Raw genomic sequence first — 24,937 nt, 5'->3', positions numbered from 1 at the left:
AGCACAGCCTATGAACATCTGTACTAAATATGCCATTCTGGATTGCTCCCAATTTAACCTCTTTCATCTCTTTTTATAGCCCTGGTGATGGATACTTCCTTGTGTAGGCTCAAACTGATGTTTGAACGCTTGTGGTGACGTAAAATAAAAAAGACATTCAACAAATCTGTTTTGAAAATGTAAGGAGTACACACTACACGTATTTTATTGAGTAGGCAGTAAAAGTAAAAAGTAGTCAAAAAAATATAATAAAAGTACGAAAACCTGAAAATTACTACAGTAACGAAATACTTATTATCTGTCTGTGTGTCTCAGTTGTTTAATCCCAGATGGTTATTACATATATTTATGCTGTATAAGCACTGAAAACCTACCAGGAGGTGGCACCAGCTCCTGAAGAGTGAAGCTACATGCAAACGTTCAGGATCAGACAAAGCTGAATTGACTTTTCCTCCCTCACATGTAAACATTTTCCACACCAGCAGATGAAGGTGACTGGTTTCTCTGACATGAACCTGCTGTCAGGAATAGATAAAAACAATGCTGTGTGTTCAACACTGAGGATCAGGAAATTTTTAAATAACTCCAGAAATTCTATTAATAAGCATAATTTTCTTTCTTTTGTTAGATAGTTTGTCTTTTCATCTTACTTGTCTCTCACTCTGCTTGATCATTGACCTTTGTGGAATTAAATACAATACAATAAAAGTTGTGTGCACAGAGGCTTTGATAAATTAAGACTGCTTAATTAAGATAAATAGACTGCTATACCTTCAGCACCATCCTTAAAACCTTCTCCCTCACAGAGAGAGAATTATGACCTTTTTTTCTGCCTAGCTGACACCTACAGATTTACATCCCTGATAAGCAGAAGGAGTCTCACTAGCTGTTTAATGTTTCCCAAGAACTTACAATGGCCCCACCGTGTGTGTGTGTGTATATGTGTGATAGAGCAAAAGGCCCATTTGTGGTGCGCATGCATACAACTGGTGACAATGTGATTCTACAATCACTGAAGTGATATGGTTAAAACATGTGATCAATACAACAGAAAGGAAATCTTCCACCATAAGTACTTTGTGTGTTCTGACATTTTTGTTTATCTTTGTGTATCTGGGATGTTGTGTTGTTGTGTATTCCCTCGTTATCCTCTGTCTATATATTGTCTTGTGTTTTCCTTTGCTCCTCATCGAGTCCGTCTGCTTATCTCTCCTCTAGGTCTCCAAGTCCCAGGTTTCCTCAAGCTTTCTGTATTGTTTTTCTATGTATCTCTCGTGTTGTGCAGCCAAAAATAAAGCCTTCCTCTTTGTTAAATTTCCACCTCTGTTTGTTTGCATTTGGGTCGGCATTCTCTTGTTTCCACACCATCTGCATTAGAAGACATAGTACAAAGATTAACATGCCCAAATAACCTTTTTTCCATCCTCTTTTTTTCAAGTGATCATCTAGATTTATCTTGTGGAACTCAAACATGGTCATTGAGTCATTATTTTCAGTCATCTGTCCACATTTGTACTTCAGCACAACAGGACTGTGAGTATTACTGCAGAATGCTTGGAAGTGTAACAAGAATCAGTTTACAGACAAGTACTGTCTTGTGTGACATTTCTGGTTATCTTTAGTTATCTGGGACACTACAAACTGACACTGTGGTGAAAGAATCTGGGGTGAACAATTTAGGACTTGTTTGAAAGAAAAAAAACTTGTTGAACTAGACTACATAACATGATCGTGTCACTTCTGAATGCTGCACGTAGCTAAGACAAAAAGAAATTCAGGATAAACATTTCCAAGAAAAATGATACTGGGAAGCAAATTCATATTACTGACTTTTATTCATTGTATGATTTAATGATAGCTGTGCTTTTATCTTCTTCTGCATTCTATATATTTATTGGTTTATTTGCTTTTAACATGCACTATTATTTGCATTTTTAAATGACTTATGATTATTGATCCAAATTTTGAATTTTTAGTTCAAATCTTTGTCAATATTTGTGTAAGCATCCAGGAATGACGCACAACAGTGAGTGTCTGCAAGCTGCACATATAAAAATGTATACTCCCCTAACAGAGATATACAATACACTTAAAACATGCTGTAAATGAAAGAATTTGTGAAAACTTGGCAATTTTATACCCAAACATAAATATAAAAATAAAATATGTATAATTTGATAGATATAAAATAAAATTGCTTATCTATTACTACTTTAGTGTAGTGTGAATGGCCATGGGGGAGATCGTTAAAGGAAAAGCTATAAAACTAATCAAAATACAATAAAACTTCAAAATCTCTGCATTCGTTCACATTTTTCATACCCTTGCAGTGGGACAGATTGGAGTCTTTGTCAGGCAGATTCTGGCCCCTGGGTCATATGTTATGTTTCTGTTTGACCCTTTGTTCAACATGTTTTGTTGATACAATCAAGGTGCCTGAACAGGAGATGCAGTATACGTAAGCCATACAAGCCATGAGATGCAACTGAAATCTCCTCTTGAAACTTGAACCTGGAATGTTTAAAGTCAAACACTGAAGTTAGTTTTTCAGAATGTATGAAAATTGTTGTTCACAGCTGGATAACGTGGTCTACACAATGATCTCTAACTTTTGCAAACAAAACGTGAAAAATAAAATGACAGTGCCATCTAGTGACATTTTAAGAATATTGACAGTTAAATGTTATCAGGCTTTAAATGGAGCATGAAAATACCGACATACATTAAAACACATGGAAAAATGATAATTGAGTAGATTTGTTTGATGGTTGTAAGAGTAAAAACATCTGAAGGTTCAGTTACTTTGTCTCTGTACTTTGGTAGCACTTATTAGCCATATATATCTATACAACTATAACTATAACTATACTCACAAAATGGGTAATATAATTACTATTTCTCCTTGTTATGACTGTTGTCGTAATTTTAATATGCAAATCTGAGTGTGCAGGTTATTCTCCATGATTTGTGCATCCAGCTTTTACAGCTGTGGCTCCAGCAAACATCAGTTGATACTAGAAATTAATATTAAATAAATTCTAACAACAGCTGATCAAGCTTAAACGTGCTGCTGTTGTTTTGTGCGACATCCACTGGTTTCCTCTTTCTGGCGCAAAGTGGGCGATAAACAAACGAGAGAAAAGCCGATACGCTGATCATTGATCCGTTTCATGATTGAAGTAGCAAGCGGAGCGAATGGGAGAAGAAGAGGCAGGTGTGCAGCTCCAGCAGAAGCAGAGAGATGCAGATGAGGAACAGGACACCGTGGAACACAGACGAACCGGCAACAGGCAGGAGAACACACAGGGCTTAAATACACACACCAGTAATCAGAGGATGAGAGACAGGAGGGCAACACACCTGGGAGAAATCAGAGCTGATGGGACAGGGGAAATGTAAACTGAACACACTCACATGAGACGGGGACCTTCAGAATAAAACAGGAACTAGACAAGACACTAAACTAAACAGACCGATTCAGAAGCAGACAGTGTGACGCCATAGACAGACAGAGGGAACACGGAAGTGGGACCAGGGCAGGCACAGAACAGAAACCTAATAAATGGCAAATCATAACGGAATACATAATCAGAATAAACAAAAGCATAAAGAAACACAAAACACTGAGTCGGCAGACTCAGGACCATGACATAATCATTCAGTGATTTAAAGAATATGAACTTTTATTATTCATTCAGATGTTTTCTGACTCTAAATTTTATTTTGTCATTACTCATCTTTTTCTAATTTACATTTTAAAAATTTTCAGCTATTTTCCAACTTCTTCTGTGTGAACATCAGCTTTCAAAAGTTCTGCACTTTGGTTTTCAGGTGAAAAAGTCTGTATTTTCCAACTCATTCAACATTTTTAGCTTAATATTCATTAATTATTTCATTTCAGTGCATACATTCAGATTTCAGCATTCACACTGCAGTTTCTTCAGAAAATGCACTTTCTAGTTGGAATATGTTTCAGTAAACAGTTAAGAGAATTATTTGAACCAAAAACTTCAAATTTGGATTCATCTCTCCATAAGAGCTGTGGCCACTGATATTCAGTGCAGTTCTTGTGTAACTTGACAAATCTCAGCCTTGCTTAAAAATGATAGAGTAGTTGGACCGACTGTGTCAGGGTTTTTTCTGGATTTTTTTTTTTCTCATTTCTGAAGGACATGACTTTCAGATACAGTTAATCTGTTGTAGGCTGTTCTGTTTTTGTTTTGTTGTTGTTTGTGTTCTTTAGGTCTGCGACTTCATTTCTGTCCTTCACTTGTTGTTCAGTTTCCCAATCTTTTTAAGAACTGAAGATCATACCAAGTTATACCAGCATCTTGGCTAACAGCTCATTGGAAATCACCTTCTGGTGCAAAAATACTATTTTATATTTGTCAAACTGTGCTTTTCTTGTCATTTTTCATACATTTAACAAAAGAAATGGGAACTTTTTTTTTAATTTCTGGAACAGGCTGCAAGTAACAAAGTACCTACAAATAAATTAACTAGTTCCTCTCTTGGGTTAGGTGGGGTTTTTTTTTTATGCTCGAATGATTAATACGTCAGCGTTAATTGCCCTAACAAACAAAACCATTCCTCTGAAACTGCTCAGGCACAAGGACTGGTCTGAAAATTTGTGGAAAAAACAGCCAGAGTTCAAAGAAAAACTTTAAAAGAAGGAAGACTTAAAGTAAGTCTGGAAGCAAAACATAAAGAACTGAGGATAGTCTGAGACTTTTGCACAGTGCTGTACTTTTACATGACAAGTAACCGAGCGTTGACCAGCATGGGTGTAATTGGCTTCACATTAAAAAGCCTGAGCTGTGAACAGGAACACTTTCCCAAGAAAGTCCCATCCAAGATGGCCGACTTCTAAATGGCCACCATGGTCACCACCCATCTTTAGGAATTTGCCTCCTCACATATACTAATGTGCCACAAACAGGACTTTAATATCACCAACATTTTATCACGGTGTATCCATATAAATGGCCCACCCTGTACACAGCACATCTTTTAATTCAAATCTGGTCACAAATACCTTAGCAAATGAAATACTGTTGTTGTTTTTTTTTATAATTACACCCTTTGAAATGATATTAAAGAACTCAAAATCAGGTTATCAGACCTTCATGATTAATTCTGTTACATCATCCAAAACTGACCAAGTTTATACAGCTATGCGACATAAATTACACTTTAAATACACTCTGTTCACATATGGGTCCCACATACACAGTCACACTCGTTTCACTCCTCTTTGATAAGTAAGCAGACCTGAACCACATTAATATGCAAAGTCTGCAAATGTTTTTAAATTGCAGAGTTTTTAATTTTTGTAAAACATTCCAGAAATAGGTCTTCAAAAAAAAAAAACAACAAAAAAAAAAAACCCACAACATGAAAGGACTATTTTTCTGCTGTGGTTTGAATAATCGGCTTTATGTTTTTTCCACCCACCTCGTATTTAACTGATTCACTTTGCCTTCCATTATCTGTAGTTGGTTATTATATGTAAACAAGGAAAGCTTTCCCCTCATGAAGAGGCAGGTTATTTATGGATTACATTGAGAGGACAGGCTGTAGGCACTGATGCTTTCACTGGTTCATTGTCCCATTAGAAGTACTCAATACTGTCATTTTGAGTCTTGGGGTGCTGCAGATCAGTCAGCTCAAGCGTTCCTCCATAAGCCGGGAGTTTCTCATAAACACGGAGGTGAACATATTCGTTTCCTCCCACATAGACCTGCAAGGAAAGTTAAAGGAGATGCTTGATGTGCACATAGAAGTAATCCTGATCATTTTATTTTATCAATGTGCCAAACAACATGCTAACATGTGGAAAAGAAGAATCCACATCTTCATATATAGAGTGCCTGATTGTTGTAGTGTTCACAAACAGAACATCTGTTGAGCTCTGTTCATGGCTGACAGAGTTTATGAAGTAAATATGTGCTTATGCTTCTTTATTTAAGCCCTAGTACACAGGTGTTAAACTCCAGGCCTCGAGGGCCAGTGTCCTGCAGGTTTTAAATGTGTCCTTGATCCATCACAGCTGATTTAAAGCGCTAAATTACCTCCTCAACATGTCTTGAAGTTCTCCAGAAGCCTGGTAATGAACTAATCATTTGATTCAGGTGTGTTGAAACAGGGTGATATCTAAAACCTGCAGGACACCAGCCCTTGAGGCCTGGAGTTCGACACCCCTGCCCCTAGTGCGCATTGTGTGTGACAAGCGATCATTCACAAGAACTGGAAAAACCGGAACTGCTCGTCCTGTGCCACACCAGGAGTGTGAGGTGCACTTTGTGTGGAATTTGTGAAATTTGTGTGGAAACAAGGATTGAAAGCCTCAGCTATGATGCTAGAAAAATCAATAACAGTTAAAGGTTTGCATACACACCTTCTTGTAAAATCACTACATATGTGAAGAGATAGTAACTGAAAAAAAACCCCTGATCATTGCTTTAGTTTTCACCTGACAGATCACAATATGAATCAATGCTCTTTTTAATTATATTTTATTGCATGCAAGACCTCAAAGCTTTGTAGTGTTGCCACTGCTCACTGCTCGCATTACAAACATTACCTTAATGAAGTAGTTGGTCCCAGCTACAAGCTGTGTTTTGTAGTTCTTTGCAGTGAAAACCTCGAAGTTTCTCCCGGTTTTCTGCTCTGCGAGAGGCTTCATCTGAATAACAATGACAGCAACATCAATATGAATGACAGGCCCTGTGTGCGAGTGTAAAATCTCCCGTTTCTACTCACTGCATCACAGATCTTCTGAACTGCTTCATCAGCCTGTTTCACCTCGGTCAGCCCCCCGCACATTTCCACTTCGACAACATTTTGTTGGTAAAAAATGACCAAAAAGCTGATAAACACACGCCAATTCACAAGACTCTGCATTGTGGACCAGCGCAGAGGAAGACGGGTGTTTGTTGGTACGGTATTTGTAAACGATCATGTAAAAAAAACCAAATAACACAACAGGGAGTCATATGACTTCGCATTTTGGACCCTACCATCAGCTGAAGAACAAGGGGGGGTGGTAAAAATCAAAAACAAAACAAGCACACTTAGACTAGCACAAGAAAATAATAACTTTTGCCCACATTTTTGTCAGGGTTTGTCAGGGCGTATGACAAAATACTCTCGAGTCTGCCGGGAAGTGAAAATACAGGGTGTGAGCTGTGATTGAAATATTGGAAAGGATCACACATGAATCACAGCCTGAGTACTGCTTTCAGCTCTTCCATTCCGGTTATCCTACTTCTGACACCTGAACCTCAGCCTTTCCAAATCTCCAAAAATGTTATTTATGTAATACAATTATACCTACTGAGCTTAAGGAGATAGAAACAAAGTATTGATCCTAATGAGCTAGTATCGATCAGATACCAATACTAGAGTTGGTATTGATCCACCTACCTCTAGTGCACAGGTGTCAAACTCCAGGCCTTAAGGGCCAGTGTCCTGCAGGTTTTTGATGTGTCCTTGATCCATCACAGCTGATTTAAATGGCTAAATTACCTCCTCAACATGTCTTGACGTTCTCCAGAAGCCTGGTAATGAACTAATCAAGTGTTTCAGGTGTGTTGACCCAGGATGATATTTAAAATTTGCAGGACACCGGCCCTCGAGGCCTGGAGTTTGACACCCCTGCTCTAGTGTACACTCCTCTCTGTGCTCTGTGGTTTAGATATTATTTTATTACTATTATTTGTCGTTTAAGGCTGTAGAGATTGGATTTTACTGTTCCCTAGTTCTTGTTGTTTTGTTTTGTTTTTTCTGGGGAAAATCTTCTCTTCACATGCTTTTAAGTGAGTTCCAGGGTGCTCTGCCTAATTATTACACTTTTCTAGTTAACATTTGGAGCTGGAAATGCAAAAATAAAAAAACAAACAAAAAGGAGATTGATGCTGATTGATGCATCGATAGGACAGCTTTTGCAGAGTTTGTCCCTTTGTAGAAAGATATCGAGATTATATTATGTAACAACTGGGAACACGAGAAGCTTGAAAAGTACCAAGGGCTCAGAGAAGATGTGGAGGGTGAAGGTAACAGTGGTCCCAGTGGTAACTGGAGCACTAGGTGCAGTGACTCCCAAGCTAGGCGAGTGGCACTAGGAAATCCTGGAACAACATCCGAGATCTCTGTCCTGAACAGCAGGATACTGCACAGGACCCTCAAGATCCCAGGCCTCTGGTGGAAGACCTGAGCTGGAAGGATAGACAGTCTGCAGGGGCAAGAGGGGAATTTTAAAATAATACATTAATTGATTAAAAGATTATACAGTTTATATAATTTATATGTTCATTTATATAATCTACACACGCACAGTTACTTTAGCCTTCCCCACTGCTCTGCGACCAACTTACCGTAAGGTTGACAGCTGCAACTATTCTGGTGCACGCAGCACTATGGAGGTAATTACATTAAACACACGCAGCACTGAGGCCGTCCAAAAAGCAGCGACTTCATCCAAAATGCTGTACATGTCACAATGCTTTCACATTTACAAGATAACTGCAAAACACTGATTAAATAAATACAAGATGCAGTTGCGTTCATAGTCAACATCACCAGAACTCTTACCATCAATAACACACACTGTAGTAATCGATATACTTACAGGTATCTGAACACACACTGGCAGTCCTGGACTTTCCTCACCACCAGCCTATATCTGACATTTCCCACTTCAGTGTGCAGCTCTCTTATTCCAGCCACGGGGTGCCCAGCATTCCCAGGCTTAATGACTGACGGAGTGGAGCCGTCAGGGTGCACGCACTCAGAGCATGACCAAAACATATTATATCCAGTAAGTAAGATCAACTCAGTTTATAGTGTCTTTTACTGCTTATATCATTAAGGGCAATAAAGAGTACTGTGTGATATTTTGGTGGGGATTTATTTATTTTTGTTGTTTTTTTAATGCAATTAAAAACATAAATACCACCCTCATGGGTATACAGTAAGCTTGAAGATCAGATGACAGCAAGTTAAGTCTAAAGTCAACTCTTTTAGTCTGGCACAGAACTTCTTTCTTATCTTTTTTTTAGTTTGTCATTCAAATGATAAAGTATGTCTGATCTATATGGTAAACATAATAAACATCAAATAAAAGTCAAATATTTAAAGTCTACCATCAACTGTTTACATGCTACAGTTCATCCTAACTATTATGTATAATATTATTTATTCACTTTTTAAAACATAAATGAGCCTGACATTTTTTGCTTTAGCTCTAGCTCACGTGGAAAAGAAACTTTTCACTGAACTCTGTACTGTCCTATGAAAAACTAAGTACAACACCTGACTCAATACTTTGTCGAACAAAACAAACCAAAAAATTCACACTGATGTAATTAAAAAAAGACAAGTGTCAGTAACAAGATAAACTAATGTTCAAATTTGCTAATAAAATAATGCTGACAACCTACTGAGCACCTTTCATGTGTACTTTCAGTTATCTCCTAAAAGCTGGAAAAGTAGATTTCAATCAATAAAAGACTCTCTGACTGAACTGTGCTTTATTTTAGGTCACCTTCAGATATACGTTCAAAAAGGATAAAATGCTAAATGAAATATAACTCTCCAAATGATGCTATAATTGACTCTTGCACACGGGATGTGGGGAAGAAAAGTATTTAAACTTCAGTCTCACATGGTTATTGCTACAAGAATGTAAAATATGATTTTGTGAATTTGAAAACACAAAGCATTGTGTGCTAAAATCCTTCAATTCAGAGCCTGGAGACATGCTTACAGCATTTCTCTCTCATATCCTTTGCAGCTCTTTTTTAGCTTATTATTTTCTCACTTTTTTTACTTTTCTGGTTATTGCACCTTCTCAGATGTGACTACAGGGAAGCTCTCTGTCCATATCTCTTCCTGCTGTACTGCCCTCTGATGACTTCTTTGCCCTTCTCTTTTCTCTTTTCTTCACATCTTTCAAACCTACATCACTTTTTCACACCACCTGATATAAAACTCCAGTGTCGTTTTTGTTCTATATAAATCTCTGCTTTTTCACCTCCTCTGCTATAGTCCATCCTTTCTCCCTTTTACCAGGATAAGAAACTGATTCTTAATACTTCATTTTGGATGAATTGTTTTCCCAACCGCTGCCAAAATCCAGGTTTTACTGATAAATCTTTGCTTGGTGGAGGGACTTTAAATGTTTTCCTCTCTCTGCTGCTTTTCTTTTTATACTGACCTTATTTATTTTATCCTGCAGTCAAGTCAGGCGTGCATGCTGTTTGTGAGGCAAAGCAGAGGGAAAGGCGGGATTACAAATGCACAAGAGGCTAATTAGACAATGAGACCCAGGAGGGCGCAAAAGTAAAGATGAAAGCAAAACTAAACCAAACCAAACTTTTTCCACCACTTGGTGAGTAGTTGGCATCAGTGTTGGTCAAGTTACTTGAAAAAAGTAATTAGTAAATAATTACTGATTATATCCCCCAAAAGTAATCCCATTACTGATTACTTATTTTCAAAAGCAATTAGTTACTTAGTTACTTAAAACACACGATTTACAACCTGAATAGGTGATAAAGCAATAGATCTTTCAGCCTTATTCTACTTTTTCTGCATAATCCATCATACAAAATGTAATCAAATGAAAAAGTCTCTTTTTAAAACTAGTTTTATTAGTTTTAATCTTTTAACTTTATGCATCAAGCAAAAGTTAAATCATATGCAACATCCTCTGACTGGAAGAAATTTTTCTGCACATTCCAGCACATAAAATAAAATAGTTTTTTGTGTTTACATTCACTCTTTCAAAGATGCAAGTAAAATACAGCATAAAATAAATCAAATCAAAGACTCAGCGGTCCTGTTGCTCTATTTTCCCCTGCTTAGCAGGAGTGGGGCAGGCGGAGGTTTGCCCTGGTGCAGGTGTGCCGCATGTCAGTGGAAGAATCTTGGAGTTTCTCTGTGAATTTCGCATTCCCGTGGCAGCGTACTCGGTGCTTGCTCGGAAGTTTAGGGGTTTTTTCGCTGTAAGAAGAAGTTTTCTTCCATGCAGTGAACAGTGGACACTAATGTTTTTGTCACTTTTTAAGGAATCAAACTCAAAGTAAGATCAGTATTTCCACGCTTTAAAAGCTGCATGGTCGTTCTCTCTCCCGCACTGTCATGGTCCCCGTCAGTCAGTCAATCGGATTATGCGTTATTGCCCATCTCTGGTCCACATACAGAAAGTGTCATAGAAAGATTAAGGTATCATGCCACATTTGACCTCCGACCTCTTGTTCATGGTTACTAAATTAAAAGTCAAAGTGAAAGACAAATTTGAAACTTTGTTACTTACTACCATTGTTTGGAATAGATGGGAATATAGGGAATTATTTTTATTTGAAGACAGCGTTGTCAAGAGAGACAATGACCTGCCTAGTTAATAGGAAATATACTTTACTATGATATATAATAAGCTCATGTTATTCATGTACTTTATTATTAAACATTTAAACAATGCAATGAATGTTACACATGTAGTATATCTGCATATCTGTATAAATAAAAAAGAATTATGTCAAGTATAGTAAAGTGAGTTTCATCAGGACAAAATAAAGTGTTAAAGTGAATTGTTAAATGTTGTCATTTTTATGCTAACCATCTCTACATTGTTTCAACTCTGTGATGAAAGGAATTCCTTTGTCCCCCTCCCCAGCCTCTTGAGGTTCTGGGGGGGCTGTAGTGTTTTATCACAAGCACATCATTGTGAAGGGTTGTTTAATGTTTGGTAAGCTTCCTGCCCTTTTTATGGCTTCACTGTGTTGTTCATGGTGAACCAATATAATTGAACCATACATTGGGTGTGGGGGAGTTTGGCATTTTATGACTAAGGATGTTGCTAGAAACAGTTGGAAGTCACGCACACAGAGAGACACATTCAAACACACACACACATTCTCACATGCATACAGATGTTTACACATACATACGCGTGGTGCCTTGTCTTAGAACCATGTGGGCGTTGCTTTGCTGTGATGTGTATTGTGTGAACTGTTTTCCCAATAAAAGGCAGCAAGCGGAGGCCGTCGTTGGGGTCATTTTGTGGTAGACACCGACGAGGCCTCCCTTGCAAGTAAATCGATCTATAGCTGACTGTCTTGTTTTCTTCATGATGCATAAGTCTCTAAACTAGCGGGGCTTGTGGAAACACAGACACAACATAAAGGCCCTTGCTCTTGTTGTTATTTCAATACAAATTTCTTAAAGAAAGACAAAGAAAAGGAAATAAATAAATACAAAATATCACACTATTGCCCTTTAATTAGTTTTAAAAACCTGACATCTGTGCAGACCACAACTAGACAGATAAGCACATCGGATTCAGATTTGATTTAAACTAACATCTGTCGGTCTCTAGAAGTCTAAAACATCTGTTTCTACCATTAAACATCCAATATACTCAACTTCCCAGAAAGCTTTGACTTCACGTGTGAAAATAGGAATGATTTTTGTTGTTTTGTAGCACGATATCAGCTCAGATATTAAACTGCATAGCATTCATCCCATGTTTAAACAAAATGTGGTATTTTCTGCTATTTCCTGTCAGGACAAATGGAAATGAAAATATAATTTGCTTTAATATGATGGAACTAAAAAAGCTTGATTTTCATCATTGACTGAGAATATTGGATCTGTCTCCCAGTCTGGCTGTCCTGATTATAATGATGTATAAACCTTCAGCTGACGAATAGATGCCAAAAGCCAAGAAAACCATAGAATTGTGCTCATTTTGCTGTCAGTAGACGACATGAAGAGAGCTGATACTGAGATGTCTTTATTTCCTTGATGCCTTGTTGGCATGTTGAATGAGTTGTAATGTTTACAAGTTTTAATTTTTTTTGACTTTCTGAATTTCCCTCCCCTCTGTGGTGAGAAATAACTTTGCATTTGCAGAGCTAAATTATTCAATAAGTTAATAGCTTCACAGCGAGGTCACCTGCAGCACGAGAAATCCATTTTCATGTTATTTAATGTACCTCGGTACAATGGCAGTCCTGTAATGAAGTGCCTAATTTAAAATGTAACATCACCTATTGGTTAAACAAGCTTAGATTATAGGACTCACATGTTTTCATTTCTAGTCTTTAAAACCTGTCTCTACCCATCTAGTATTAATTCCTTCTGGGATACAAGTATGTATATTATGCACACACACAAACACACATGCAGCTATTACCCATTTCTTGTTTTTATAGCTAAGATCAATTATTGTTGAATGAAGACATTTTTCAAACACATGTAAAATGTGGCCAATTGTGTTTATTGGGTAAAGGAAAAGGTAGAAGGGGGAAAAGGGGGGAAAGAAAGAAGAAAAGAAAAAGGAGAGAAAACCCCAACAATCCCCTCTGAGCAAGCACCAGGCGACAGTGGATAGGAAAAACTCCTTTAAAGTGAAAGGAACCTAAAGGAGAAACCTATGGCAGAACCAGGCTCAGGAGGGGGCAGTCAACTGCCGGGACTGGTCGGGGGGTGAGGATGAAAAAAGAAAAAGGAGGGAGGGGAAGGGGAAGGGGAAGGGGGAAAAGGGGGGATAGAAAGGGGAAAAGAAAGGGGGGAGAAAACCCCAACAATCCCCTCTGAGCAAGCACCAGGCAACAGTGGATAGGAAAAACTCCTTTAAAGTGAAAGGAACCTAAAGGAGAAACCTATGGCAGAACCAGGCTCAGGAGGGGGCAGTCAACTGCCGGGACTGGTCGGGGGGTGAGGATGAAAAAGGAAAAAGGAGGGAGGGGAAGGGGAAGGGGAAGGGGGAAAATGAAGATGGAATAGAGGTGGAGGAAGACGAGGTTACATCAGGTGAGAAGCAGCAGTGTCTCTCCTCCAGAACCAGAAGAAGCGTTTTGTCTTCTTTTTCAGATACTCTTCCACGAGCACCTTTTTCTCAATGATGAGGGTTTTCAGTTCATCCATTGTTTCTGTGTTTTCTTTCTCAAGTTTGTTGCATCTTTTCACCATGTCTTCTAATTGTTCTTGTTTTTCTTTAAGATGGTCTTTCAGTTCTTTAACTGTTGCCTCCTCTATTTGCTTTGCCTTGTGCACATCCGTGTGCATGTCTTCCAGCTGCTGGTTTCTCTTCTGGATATCTTGAAGTCTACACTGCAGGTCTTTATGTGTTTTCTGTTGTTCTTGCTTTTGCGCCTGGATTTCAGTGTTTTTGTGCTTCAAGGTCTTAGAAAGTTCTTCAAGTTCGGTATTTTTTCTCAGCATTTCATTGATGCTACTCTGCATCGCTGAGCATTGATTTTCCAGTTTTTTCTTTTCTCCTTCCAGTACAGTTGTTTTGTACTTCGTTTCATTATACAATTCTTGGAGTTCTTCATTTTTCCTCTGGAGAACAAGTTTTTCTTCTTCCTGTTGTATTTTCTGTTGGTCTTTTTCTTGAAGCAGCTCATTATTTCCGTGCACTTTTTTATCGAGCCTGATTTGGAGCGATCTGTGTTTTTCCTCCATCTCGTCAAGCTTGGAGTCCATTTCCTTCTGTTTCATTTCCATTTGCTTCTTGTTTTGAAGCAACTGTTGATTTTTGTGCAGAGTTTTGTCATGCTTCACCTGCAGAGCTTTGTATTTTTCCTCCATGGCTTGGAGTTTGCTCTGCAGGTCTCTCTGCTCTACAGGCTCTTGTTTCTTGTCTTGGAGGAACTCTTTATTTCTCTCCAGTGCTTCATCAAGAATTACTTGCAAGCCTTCATTTTGTTTCTCGATGTTCCTCAGCTTGCAATCCATTTCTTCCTGTTGTATTTTCTGTTGGTATTTCTCGTGAAGCAACTCTTTATTTTTGAGCAGTGTTTCCTCAAGAGTTATTTGGAGCATTTTGCATTTTTCCTCTAAGACTTCAAACTTGCAGTCTGTTGCTTTCTCAAGCATTTCTTGTTGCTCTCTCTCTTGAATGAACTCTTTATTTCTGTGCACTTTTTTATCGAGCCTGATTTGGAGCGATCTGTGTTTTTCCTCCATCTCGTCAAGCTTGGAGTCCATTTCCTTCTGTTTCATTTCCATTTGCTTTTTGTCTCTAAGCAACTGTTGATTTTTGTGCAGAGTTTTGTCATGCTTCACCTGCAGAGCTTTGTATTTTTCCTCCATGGCTTGGAGTTTGCTCTGCAGGTCTCTCTGCTCTACGGGCTGTTGTTTCTTGTCTTGGAGGAACTCTTTATTTCTCTCCAGAGCTTCATCAAGAATTACTTGCAAGCCTTCATTTTGTTTCTCGATGTTCCTCAGCTTGCAATCCATTTCTTCCTGATGTATTTTCTGTTGGTCTTTCTCATGAAGCAACTCTTTATTTTTGAGGAGTGTTTCCTCAAGAGTTATTTGGAGCATTTTGCATTTTTCCTCCAAGACTTCAAACTTGCGGTCTGTTGCTTTGTCAGGCGTTTCTTGTTGCTCTCTCTCTTGAATGAACTCTTTATTTCTGTGCACTTTTTTATCAAGCCTGATTTGGAGTAATCTGTGTTTTTCCTCCATCTCGTCAAGCTTGGAGTCCATTTCTTTCAGTTTCATTTCCATTTGCTTCTTGTCTTGAAGCAACTGTTGATTTTTGTGCAGAGTTTTGTCATGCTTCACCTGCAGAGCTTTGTGTTTTTCCTCCATGGCTTGGAGTTTGCTCTGCATGTCTCTCTGCTCTATGGGCTGTTGTTTCTTGTCTTGGAGGAACTCTTTATTTCTCTCCAGAGCTTCATCAAGCATAACTTGCAAGCCTTCATTTTGTTTCTCGATGTTCCTCAGCTTGCAATCCATTTCTTCCTGATGTATTTTCTGTTGGTCTTTCTCATGAAGCATCTCTTTATTTTTGAGCAGTGTTTTCTCAAGAGTCATTTGCAGCATTTTCAGTTCTTCCTCCAAGACTTCAAGCTTGGAATCCGTTTCTTTCTCGAGCATTTCTTGTTCCTCTCTCTCTTGAATGAACTCTTTATTTCTGTGCACTGTTTTATCAAGCCTGATTTGGAGCAATCTGTGTTTTTCCTCCATCTCGTCAACATTGGAGTCCATTTCTTTCAGTTTCATTTCCATTTGCTTCTTGTCTTGAAGCAACTGTTGATTTTTGTGCAGAGTTTTGTCATGCTTCACCTGCAGAGCTTTGTATTTTTCCTCCATGGCTTGGAGTTTGCTCTGCATGTCTCTCTGCTGTGTGGACTGTTGTTTCTCTTCTTGGTGGATTTCTTTCAGTTTTTCCAGAGCTTCGTCAAGCTTCTCTTGGAGCTCCTGATTCTTCTTGAGCATGTTTTCCTGTTTTATGTTCTCTTTTTTCTCCTTTTGGAGCAGATCTTTATTTTTTTCCAGAGCTTCGACAAGCTTTTCTTGGAGCTCCTGATTCTTCTTGAGCATGTTTTCCTGTTTTATGTTCTCTTTTTTCTCCTTTTGGAGCAGATCTTTATTTTTTTCCAGAGCTCCATCAAGCTTTTCTTGGAGCTCTTGATTCTTCTTGAGCATTTTATCCCCTTTAATGCTCTCTTTTTTCTCATTTTGGAGCAGATCTTTAATTTTTTCCAAAGCTTCATCAAGCTTTTCTTGGAGCTCCTGATTGTTCTTATCTTGGAGATCCCTTTGTTTCTCCTCAATAATACCTTCCCTTTCCTGAAGCTGGTAGGATAATTTTTCTACTTCAGCGCTCTTTCTCTCATTTTCTTCCGTCAGGATCTTAATCTTCTCTCTGTTCATGAGATTTTCTTTCTCCATTTCTTCCAGTCGCTTTTCCTCTAATTCTACCTGTTCATTCCAAGGAAGAGAGCTGATATAAGGGTCTAGGGACTCATACCATGGAATAGAGCTGGGGTCAGATTCTTGTCTTTCTTGCTGTTTCTGAGACATGTTGGAGTCTGTATACCGTGAGTACGAAAAGGATCCAAATGTTTGAAAGTGCTTTACTGGTGAACGTTTGAATGCTGCTAACACAAGTGCTGCAAATAACGGACTAAAAGTTGTACATCCTCACCCCTATTTAAGGATTCATGAGGATCAAAGGATCAAAGGATCAAAGCTTTAGAAGCCTGTGACATCAGAATTCTATAAGCCAATGAGGTTGTCACATGACATTTATGAATGAGGTCATATTTTTGTATGAATTTTTTTTTAAATAACATCAACATTCCGTAAGCCAATGAGGTTCTTACATGACATTTTTAATGAGGATAATTTGTTTGCTTTTTGCTTAATTTTAGCAGCTTTATGTTTGCAGCTCACCACAGGTTGAGTAAAAGAGTGGGTGAAGTTTTGCCTTTTCCCATCCTCCTGTAAGCTTTGATGTTTTTTGCTTTTCATGCTTCAAATATTCATAAAAAATTTGGATAATTTTCCTTTTTTGTGTCATGGCGAATGCTAATAAACCATGTACTACATGTGCATTTTAAAAACTCACATCAATTCGCTGATGGTGTATGATATTAAAAGGAAATGAAGGCTGCTTTTTGATAAGGTATGCTGCAAATGCTTATCTTATCAGCTTAGTGTGGGATCACCGCAGTCATAGTTGGATATATTGTGTACAGTGAATATATCCCAACTATATCCCAACAAATCAAACGAAGCCACTTTAATGTGTCGCATGCTCAATTTGAAGCTTGTAAACATAATTTTTTAATGATAATACATTCCCAATAACTGAAATAACTCTTAGCCTGAGAGACGGAGGCCATATGAATAAATAAAACAGATGAGATTTTTAGTACAAACTGTAAACTTCATCCCGACTGTGAGCATTTTTTCCCATATTCTGCCAAATGCTTGTAATCAATCTAAAAATATGTTTGCGATATTACTATTCTGGATTTTAATACATAATTTAGTACTGTTTTCATCTCTGTGGCGTTTATGCTGAGCTTCCTGAAGGTCATTTGGCCAATTTTGAAGCAGTGGGGCTCCCATCTAAGTGTTTCCTTTCCACTACCTTCTGTGGAAGGTGTAAATGAGGAGAAACCGAGAGCCAATAATAACTTTCACGTTCATTTCCAGGCTATTTTATTTTTCCAAGTACTGTGAATTGGCCCAAGGCTGCAAATTATGGAAGTGATACTTTCCAAAAAATGCATTCTTCGCAAAAGATTTTTACTGTTTAGATTCAGTCTTTTTTGGGTGTCCCCCTCCTCACAGTAAAATTGTGTGCAAGCATAAAAATCAGCACTAATTGTCTTTAAAGACCATCATGTGAATTTGGTTCTCCTGCTGATTTAACAAGCTGCTGCAGTGCTTTGTGACATTTTTGGCATATTTAAAACATTATTTTTAACCCATTTTGACCCCGTGTGGTTATTTTTGACTGACTCCTATCAGACATGATCTGAGTCAGTTCACTTCCTAGTTATGGTATTTTACTAAAATTGGGTCTGAATGGCTAAAATAATTATGTTCATCTCTATGTTATGTTCTAAGACATCCAGTGGGATCTTGCCTGGGTATTTTCCCTTTGGAGATTATCAGTGCACACCTAACTCAGAGGCAATTATGAGCAAGACCCAGAAACTACTGGAGAGCTTATACTTTATGTCTCATCTGGCCTGAGATCTCCTTGGGATCCTCTGGAGGATCAGGAAAGCGTTGCTGGGTAGAAGAAAACATGGTGGTAACAAAGTAATAAATCAAGCCAACTGCTACTGAAAACAAGAAGTAATTGAAACATGAAAAACAAATGCATGAACATGAATGAACTGATGAAGAAGCACTAACACTAAAAACCCCAAACAGAAAAAATACATTTAGATAACCCCGTTAGTTCAAACTGTATTCATGTGTCTGACCTGAAATGAAACAGTGCCATGCCTTATTCATTACAAGACAGTCCATTTTGGACTATCTTGTAATCCAATGAAACCAGAAGTCCGAGCGAGATTTCAAATTTAGAAGTTCTCTGCTCCAGTCCTCTTTGTCCTGTGCTAGTGCGCAATGCACAATGCTAGTTTTTGATCATTACTAATGTGGCCTTATTGCTTCGTAGCCGATATCAATCTGGGTCTGGGTACGTGTTTCATCAGGAGAACGTCCAGGAAACCATGGACAACTTCAAGTTCCTGGTCAAAGACAGCAAACCAAATGTGGTCAGTGACAACGTCTTCCACGTCCAGTGGTCCCTCATCAGCTTTGAGCACAAAAGGTCTGCACCATTTCCCAAAAAATATGCATATTTTATATTGATTACCTGTTGCCCATATTAGGAAATAAACATGTGTTTAGCTTCACTGATTATGCAATTGTCTGGCCTCTTTCAGTGTGACAAATGAAGAAATAGAGTCGGCTCCTGAAACTGCAAGTATTTCACAAATCAGAAACAATAACAGAAAAATAATCTGCTTCATTTATTTACCCACCTCGTATTTAACTGGTCCAATTTGCCTTCCATTACCTTCAGTATGTTATTATATGTAAACAAGGAAAACTTTCCCCACATGAAGCAGCAGGTTATTAATGGATTACAATGAGAGTACAGGCTGTAGGCACTGATGTTTTGGCTGGTTCATTGTCCCATTAGAAGTACTCAATACTGTCATATTGAGTCTTGGGTGCTGCAGATGGGTCAGCACGAGCATTCCTCCATCACATGGGAGTTTTTCATAAACACCGAGGTGAACATATTCGTCACCTCCAACATTGAGCTGCAAGGAAGTACAAGAAAAGTTAAAGGAGATCCTTGTGCACATAGAAGTACTGCTGATCATTTTAACACAGCTGTGGTAAGTCACACTAGCCAAACGACATGCTAACATGTAGAAAAAGGAGAATCTACACCTTCATATATATAGAGTGCACGTTGGATCACAAACAGAACATTTGTTGAGTTCTGTTCATGGCTGAAACAGTATGAAGTGCACATGAATTTCCATTTTATTTTGCAGGTTTCTCTCAAATTTTGCAGTGATAAGTAACATTTCAGGCTAAAAAGTCTAAAAGTTTTGTATGAGCCTCTGCATAAATATAAAGCCACATAAGCGCAGAGTGTAGAAGCTTCAGTGTAGCTGAAAAAAAAATCCAGTGAGCATCGCTTTAGTTTCCCCTGAGAGATCAGATTATCTACCATCAATGCTCTTATTGATGATATGTTTTTATATTGAAGAGATTTGTAAAGTTGCCACTGTGCTCACTGCTTACATTACAAACATTACCTTAATGAAGTAGTTGGTCCCAGCTACGACCTGTGTTTTGTAGCTCTGTGCAATGAAAACCTTGAAGTTTCTCTCGGCTTTCTGCTCTGCGAGAGGCTTCATCTAAATAAAAATGACAATAGCATCAACATAAAGCACAGGCCCCGTGTGTGCATAAAGTTGTGAGTGTAAAATCTCTCTTTTCTACTCACTGCATCACAGATCTTCTGACCTTCTTCATCAGCCTCCTTTTCCTCGGTCAGCCCTCCACACATCGGCATTTTGACAAATTTTTTTGGTGGTGAAAAACGAGCAAATAGTGAATAAGCACACGCAGAGCCTGTTTTTATGGGGCTTCAGTGAGTCAGCGAGTCATGGGGTGATTAGAGGGGTGGTATTTGTAAAAGGTCATGTAAAAAACACACACACACAGAAAGAGAGAGAGAGGGAGTCTGATTTTGTGTTTATAGGATACATCTCTTAAACGTCTCTTAAATACAAAAATTTTTAGACAATTCCCTTTTTCCTGCATTCTCTCGAGTCTGCCGGGAAGCGAAAATACAGGATGTGAGCTGTGATTGTAATGTTTGGAGAGGGTCACACATGAATCATGGCCTAAAAAACTGCTTTCAGCTCTTCCTTTCCGGTTATCCTACGTGTGACACCTGAACCTCAGCAAACCACAGTTCCCAGAAGTAAGAGTGGAGACTGCTCTCTGTGGTTCAGACATTATTTTATTTCTATTATTTGTTGTTTAAGGCTGTAGAATTAGATTTTACCCTGTTACCTAGGTTGTTTTGTTTGTTTTTTTAACCAGGGGGTCTCTTTACCTCACATACGTTCAAGAAAACACTTCTGGAGTCGTTACAGTACACTTGGACCAGTTAGGTTCAACTACTAGCGTAGTAATGAGTGTAGCTTGTAATAAAGACCCCAGACCAGAAAATAAGTTTAAATTGCTGGCTTATTATTTTGTAAAAACAGAGAATAGACAGTTGACACACATTACATAAAACATTCCACACCACATTTAAGGAAAACAAGATATTTCCTTTCCCTTTTTAGTTCAGTAATTTCTGTTTATTTATCCTATTTATCTTAAAACCTTTTATTTGGCTTTAAAAGGATGTTATTTTCAACCTAGGTTATTGTTTTATTTATTTTAAGGTCTAAGTTCGAGTTTATACTTTAATCTATTTGAATTAACACTGTGTTATTTTAAATCAAGTTTAGTTCTTTAGGCCCAAGATTTAATTTAATCTTGGTCTAGTTCACCCTTAGATTTCAACCATTTCTTATGTTGTTTTAACCCAACAAAATTATTTACATTTCTGTTAACACCATTACAGTGTTAAAATATAAGGTTGACTAAAGATAAATTACAAAGAACAAAAAAATGTAAAAAACTGAAAACAATTCAGCAAAAGGCTGAATAACCCCTTAAACAAACAAACAAACAAAAAGAAAAGTTGTCTCTGTGTCCTTTAACTATTAATCCCGGAATCACTCTGAATGGTTATCCAGTGCTTTGAGAGTCCACTGTTCTTTTGCAGAGGTGTATGGATTATGGATTGTGTTGTAATTGCACATGATCTATGTTGTGTCCACTTGCTTGTGCTTCGACCAGCTAGGTCAGGTGTTGGGTTCGTTATTGAACAGGTACCACAATGGTTCTGGTGCGTACAGGAATCAGGGCAACTCTAACATTAAACCCCTTCTGCTGTTACTTTGAGTGTTATTGTTAAATCTCTGAGCTCTCTTGCTTTTATCACTCAAGAAATATTTCCAAGTCGCACTTTAGTGTGTCATGCTCAGAATTACTGTTATTCATGCCTTTATTTCATCATGTCTGAATTATTGTAATTCATTGTTCACTTGTCTTTAAAAAAAACAAAAACCTTGGGATGTCTGCAGGCTTCTGACTAAGTCTTCAAAGTGCTCACATCTCCCTGTTGCAAATTCAGTTCCTAATTCAACTGATTCAACTGAAAGTACAGTACTGTGCAAAAGTCTCAGACTGTCCTCATTTCTTTATATTTTGCTTCCAAGGAGCCAGACCTACTTCTAGGACTTCCTTCTTTCAAAATTTTCTTTGAACTCTGGCTGTTTTTCCACTTATTTTCAGACCAGTGCTTGTTCCTGAGCAGTTTCAGTGGAATGGTTTTATTTGTTAGGGCAGTTTACGCTGACATATTAATCATTCGAGCATTTAAAAAAAAAAACTAACTCAAGAGAGGAACCAGTTAACTTATCTTTAGGTACTTTGTTATTTGCAGCTTGTTCCAGAAATAAATAATTTGTTCCCATTTATTTTGTTAAATCTATGAAAAATGACAAAAAAGCACTGTTTGACATACATAAATCAATATTTTTGCACCAGAAGGTGATTTCCAGTGAGCTGTTAGCCAAAAAGCTGGTATAACTTAGTATAATCTACAGTTCTTAAAAAAATGAAGAAACTGAACAACAAGTGAGTGGCAGACCTAAAGAAAAAACAACAACAACAACAAAACAAAAAACAACCTACAACAGATTAACTGTATCTGAAAACATTGCCCTTCAGAAATGAGAAAAAATATCCAGAAAAAACCCTGACACAGTCGGTCCATCTACGGTTTACCATTTTCAAGGAAAGCTGAAATATGTAAAGTTACACAAGAACTGCACTGAATATCAGTGGCCACAGGTCTTATGGAGAGATGAATCCAAATTTGAAGTTTTTGGTTCAAACAATTCTCAACTTCTTACTGAACAATATTATAGTTATATTATAGACACAATGTGTAGACTCTCATCTTTCATTTGAGGGTATCCACATTCAAATTGGATGAAGGCTTTAGGAGTTTCAGCTACTTAACATATGCCACCCTCTTTTTAAAAGAACTACAAGTAATTGGACAATTGACTCAAACGCTATGTGCTATGTGTGACACACTGTAATGTGTGGTCACATTATGTGATTTAATTTTTGTATATTGTATAAGCTTTTAGGTGTAGTTTTGTTAAGGAAGGACCTTAATCTTGTGATTTTTGTTGGAGATCCAACATGTGGTGTGATCCCTAGTTACGCCACAAGGGGGCACTTCCGCCCAGTGAGATGGTTTAGTGTGACGCTACTGCTCGTCTTCAGATCTGGCAGAAGCGAGAGAGGAAACACACTACCTGTCGTCCATCTCATGATTTATCTGTTTTTTTCAGGTTAGTAAGTAATAAGGCCACACATGTGGTCCACATAATTTACATGACAAATAAGGGTAAAACCCAACCAGCAGTTTGTTTTGCTGAGATCTGTATTCGTCTGTTTCGCTCATTGAAATGTGTTACGATCGAGAGTAGGAGCTAGCTTAGCTCGCCACATCCACCCTCTTGTAACAAAAGTACACCACGGCTCCTGTATATTTGAGTTAATGTGTTCGCAGAGACAGTTTGATGTGTTGTCACTGTTATTGTCTAAAGTTAGTGTAATAACCTATAATAATTCTGATCGCTCTGCAATGTTGATGTGGAGATTTCCACTATACAGATACGCCATTAGTATATGGTACAGTACTGGAATGTTTGCTTTATCAAACTATGTGTGAAAAAAGTGTGATTTATAGCTCTTAGTAACAAACAACAGAGATGACTGTTTAGATTTTTGTTTATAGTATTTTAGTTTATTCTGATTTTGGGCTTTGGGAATGTGAGACAAAGATGTTAAGAAGTTTTTGCAACCTGTTGTGAACGCATGAATGTGCTTAAATAAAGATCTGGCAGAAGCGAGAGAGGAAACACACTACCTGTCGTCCATCTCATGATTTATCTGTTTTTTTCAGAACCAGACATAATCTGTCAGCCGCCCTCTTGCTTGGGGTGTGTTACAGATTCTTGGGGGCTCGTCCGGGATTGGCTCTCCACATTGCCATGAGCTAATCCCACAACCTACAACACCTCGTGCTGGTAAAGCTGACAGCGTGATGCCGGCTGCCCCAAAGTGAGCTGTCTGTGTGAGACAAGCTGAGACCAAGTGAGGAAGAGGGCTGGACCCAAAAGCAACCTACTACGAGAGACTGGGGAAGACGCTGTCATGGCAGATCAGGAGAGGAAAAGCCTGGTATGGGACATCAGGAAAAGCCTACTGTCGCTGTCATCCAACGAACTCTTCCAGATTGCTTCTACAGTCGGCCCTGTTCCAGGCAAAGATGCTGCAGAGCTTTCCAGCGGAGACGCAGAGGGATGTTTCGAGTACATCCACGCCTTTATGTACAGTAAGAACTTGCTAGATGCTGAGGATAGGGGCATGGGAGAACTGCTAGCCCTAAAAGATGTTGTCGATGAGGTTGTTCAGTCTCAAAGTAGTGTAATCTTGCCTGCTGGGTCAAGTGTAAATACAAAGCCAATGTCCCCACTTATCACTGTCCCACCTACTGCATCAGCCCAACCAGTTAACACTGATGTACTATTTTCAGATGTAACAAATGCAACCACTCCTGTAACAGCAAACGCCAAGCTAATCACTGAGACAACTAATGAACTCAGCTGTGACGTCTCACCAGATAATGTCCAAAAGATGCTATTAGACTATGAGGATTTGAGCCGAAAGCTTGGTAGGCTGATGCACATTCCCACACCACAAGCCACAGCACAACCTACACTCTCAGTCCCACCTCACTCTGAGGCACAGATGGACGTTTCCAGACACAGAGGACCCGAACAAGTAGTGTCATTGAAGGATCTGTCCTACATTCATCGCCGTGAATTCAAAGTTCAAGGAGGCCAAATTGGAGATCACTCATCTGATATAAGCTTTAACAGTGTTTGCAGACAGATAGAGGAGGGGATAAAGGACAATTTCACTGAGTCTGAGATTGTGA

The 24,937-nt window shown here is 38.4% G+C and overlaps 2 protein-coding genes and 1 pseudogene across 2 annotated transcripts; all 3 read right to left on the bottom strand.

Annotated features, from left to right (window-relative positions):
• Positions 1 to 5,373: 5,373 nt before the first annotated feature.
• Positions 5,374 to 6,981, bottom strand: LOC148101452 (cystatin-B-like). Its single transcript, XM_087846161.1, has 3 exons — positions 6,763 to 6,981; positions 6,584 to 6,685; positions 5,374 to 5,740 (listed from the first exon to the last, which is right to left on the bottom strand). Exons 1-3 carry the CDS (start codon positions 6,901 to 6,903, stop codon positions 5,612 to 5,614), a joined length of 372 nt encoding a protein of 123 aa, XP_087702287.1. The 5' UTR covers positions 6,904 to 6,981; the 3' UTR covers positions 5,374 to 5,611.
• A 6,771-nt stretch (positions 6,982 to 13,752) lies between these two features.
• Positions 13,753 to 16,824, bottom strand: LOC148101451 (uncharacterized). Its single transcript, XM_087845629.1, has 3 exons — positions 16,357 to 16,824; positions 15,568 to 16,251; positions 13,753 to 15,315 (listed from the first exon to the last, which is right to left on the bottom strand). The coding sequence occupies exons 1-3, from the start codon at positions 16,822 to 16,824 to the stop codon at positions 13,810 to 13,812; spliced, it is 2,658 nt and encodes an 885-aa protein (XP_087701755.1). The 3' UTR covers positions 13,753 to 13,809.
• Positions 16,825 to 19,470: 2,646 nt separating this feature from the next.
• Positions 19,471 to 20,374, bottom strand: LOC148101450 (cystatin-B-like; annotated as a pseudogene).
• Positions 20,375 to 24,937: the final 4,563 nt, after the last annotated feature.

This window comes from Neolamprologus brichardi, chromosome 9 (assembly GCF_056152115.1).
Source record: "Neolamprologus brichardi isolate AB-2024 chromosome 9, ASM5615211v1, whole genome shotgun sequence".
NCBI lineage: Eukaryota > Metazoa > Chordata > Actinopteri > Cichliformes > Cichlidae > Neolamprologus > Neolamprologus brichardi.
This window is presented reverse-complemented; position numbering and strand designations above follow the sequence as displayed.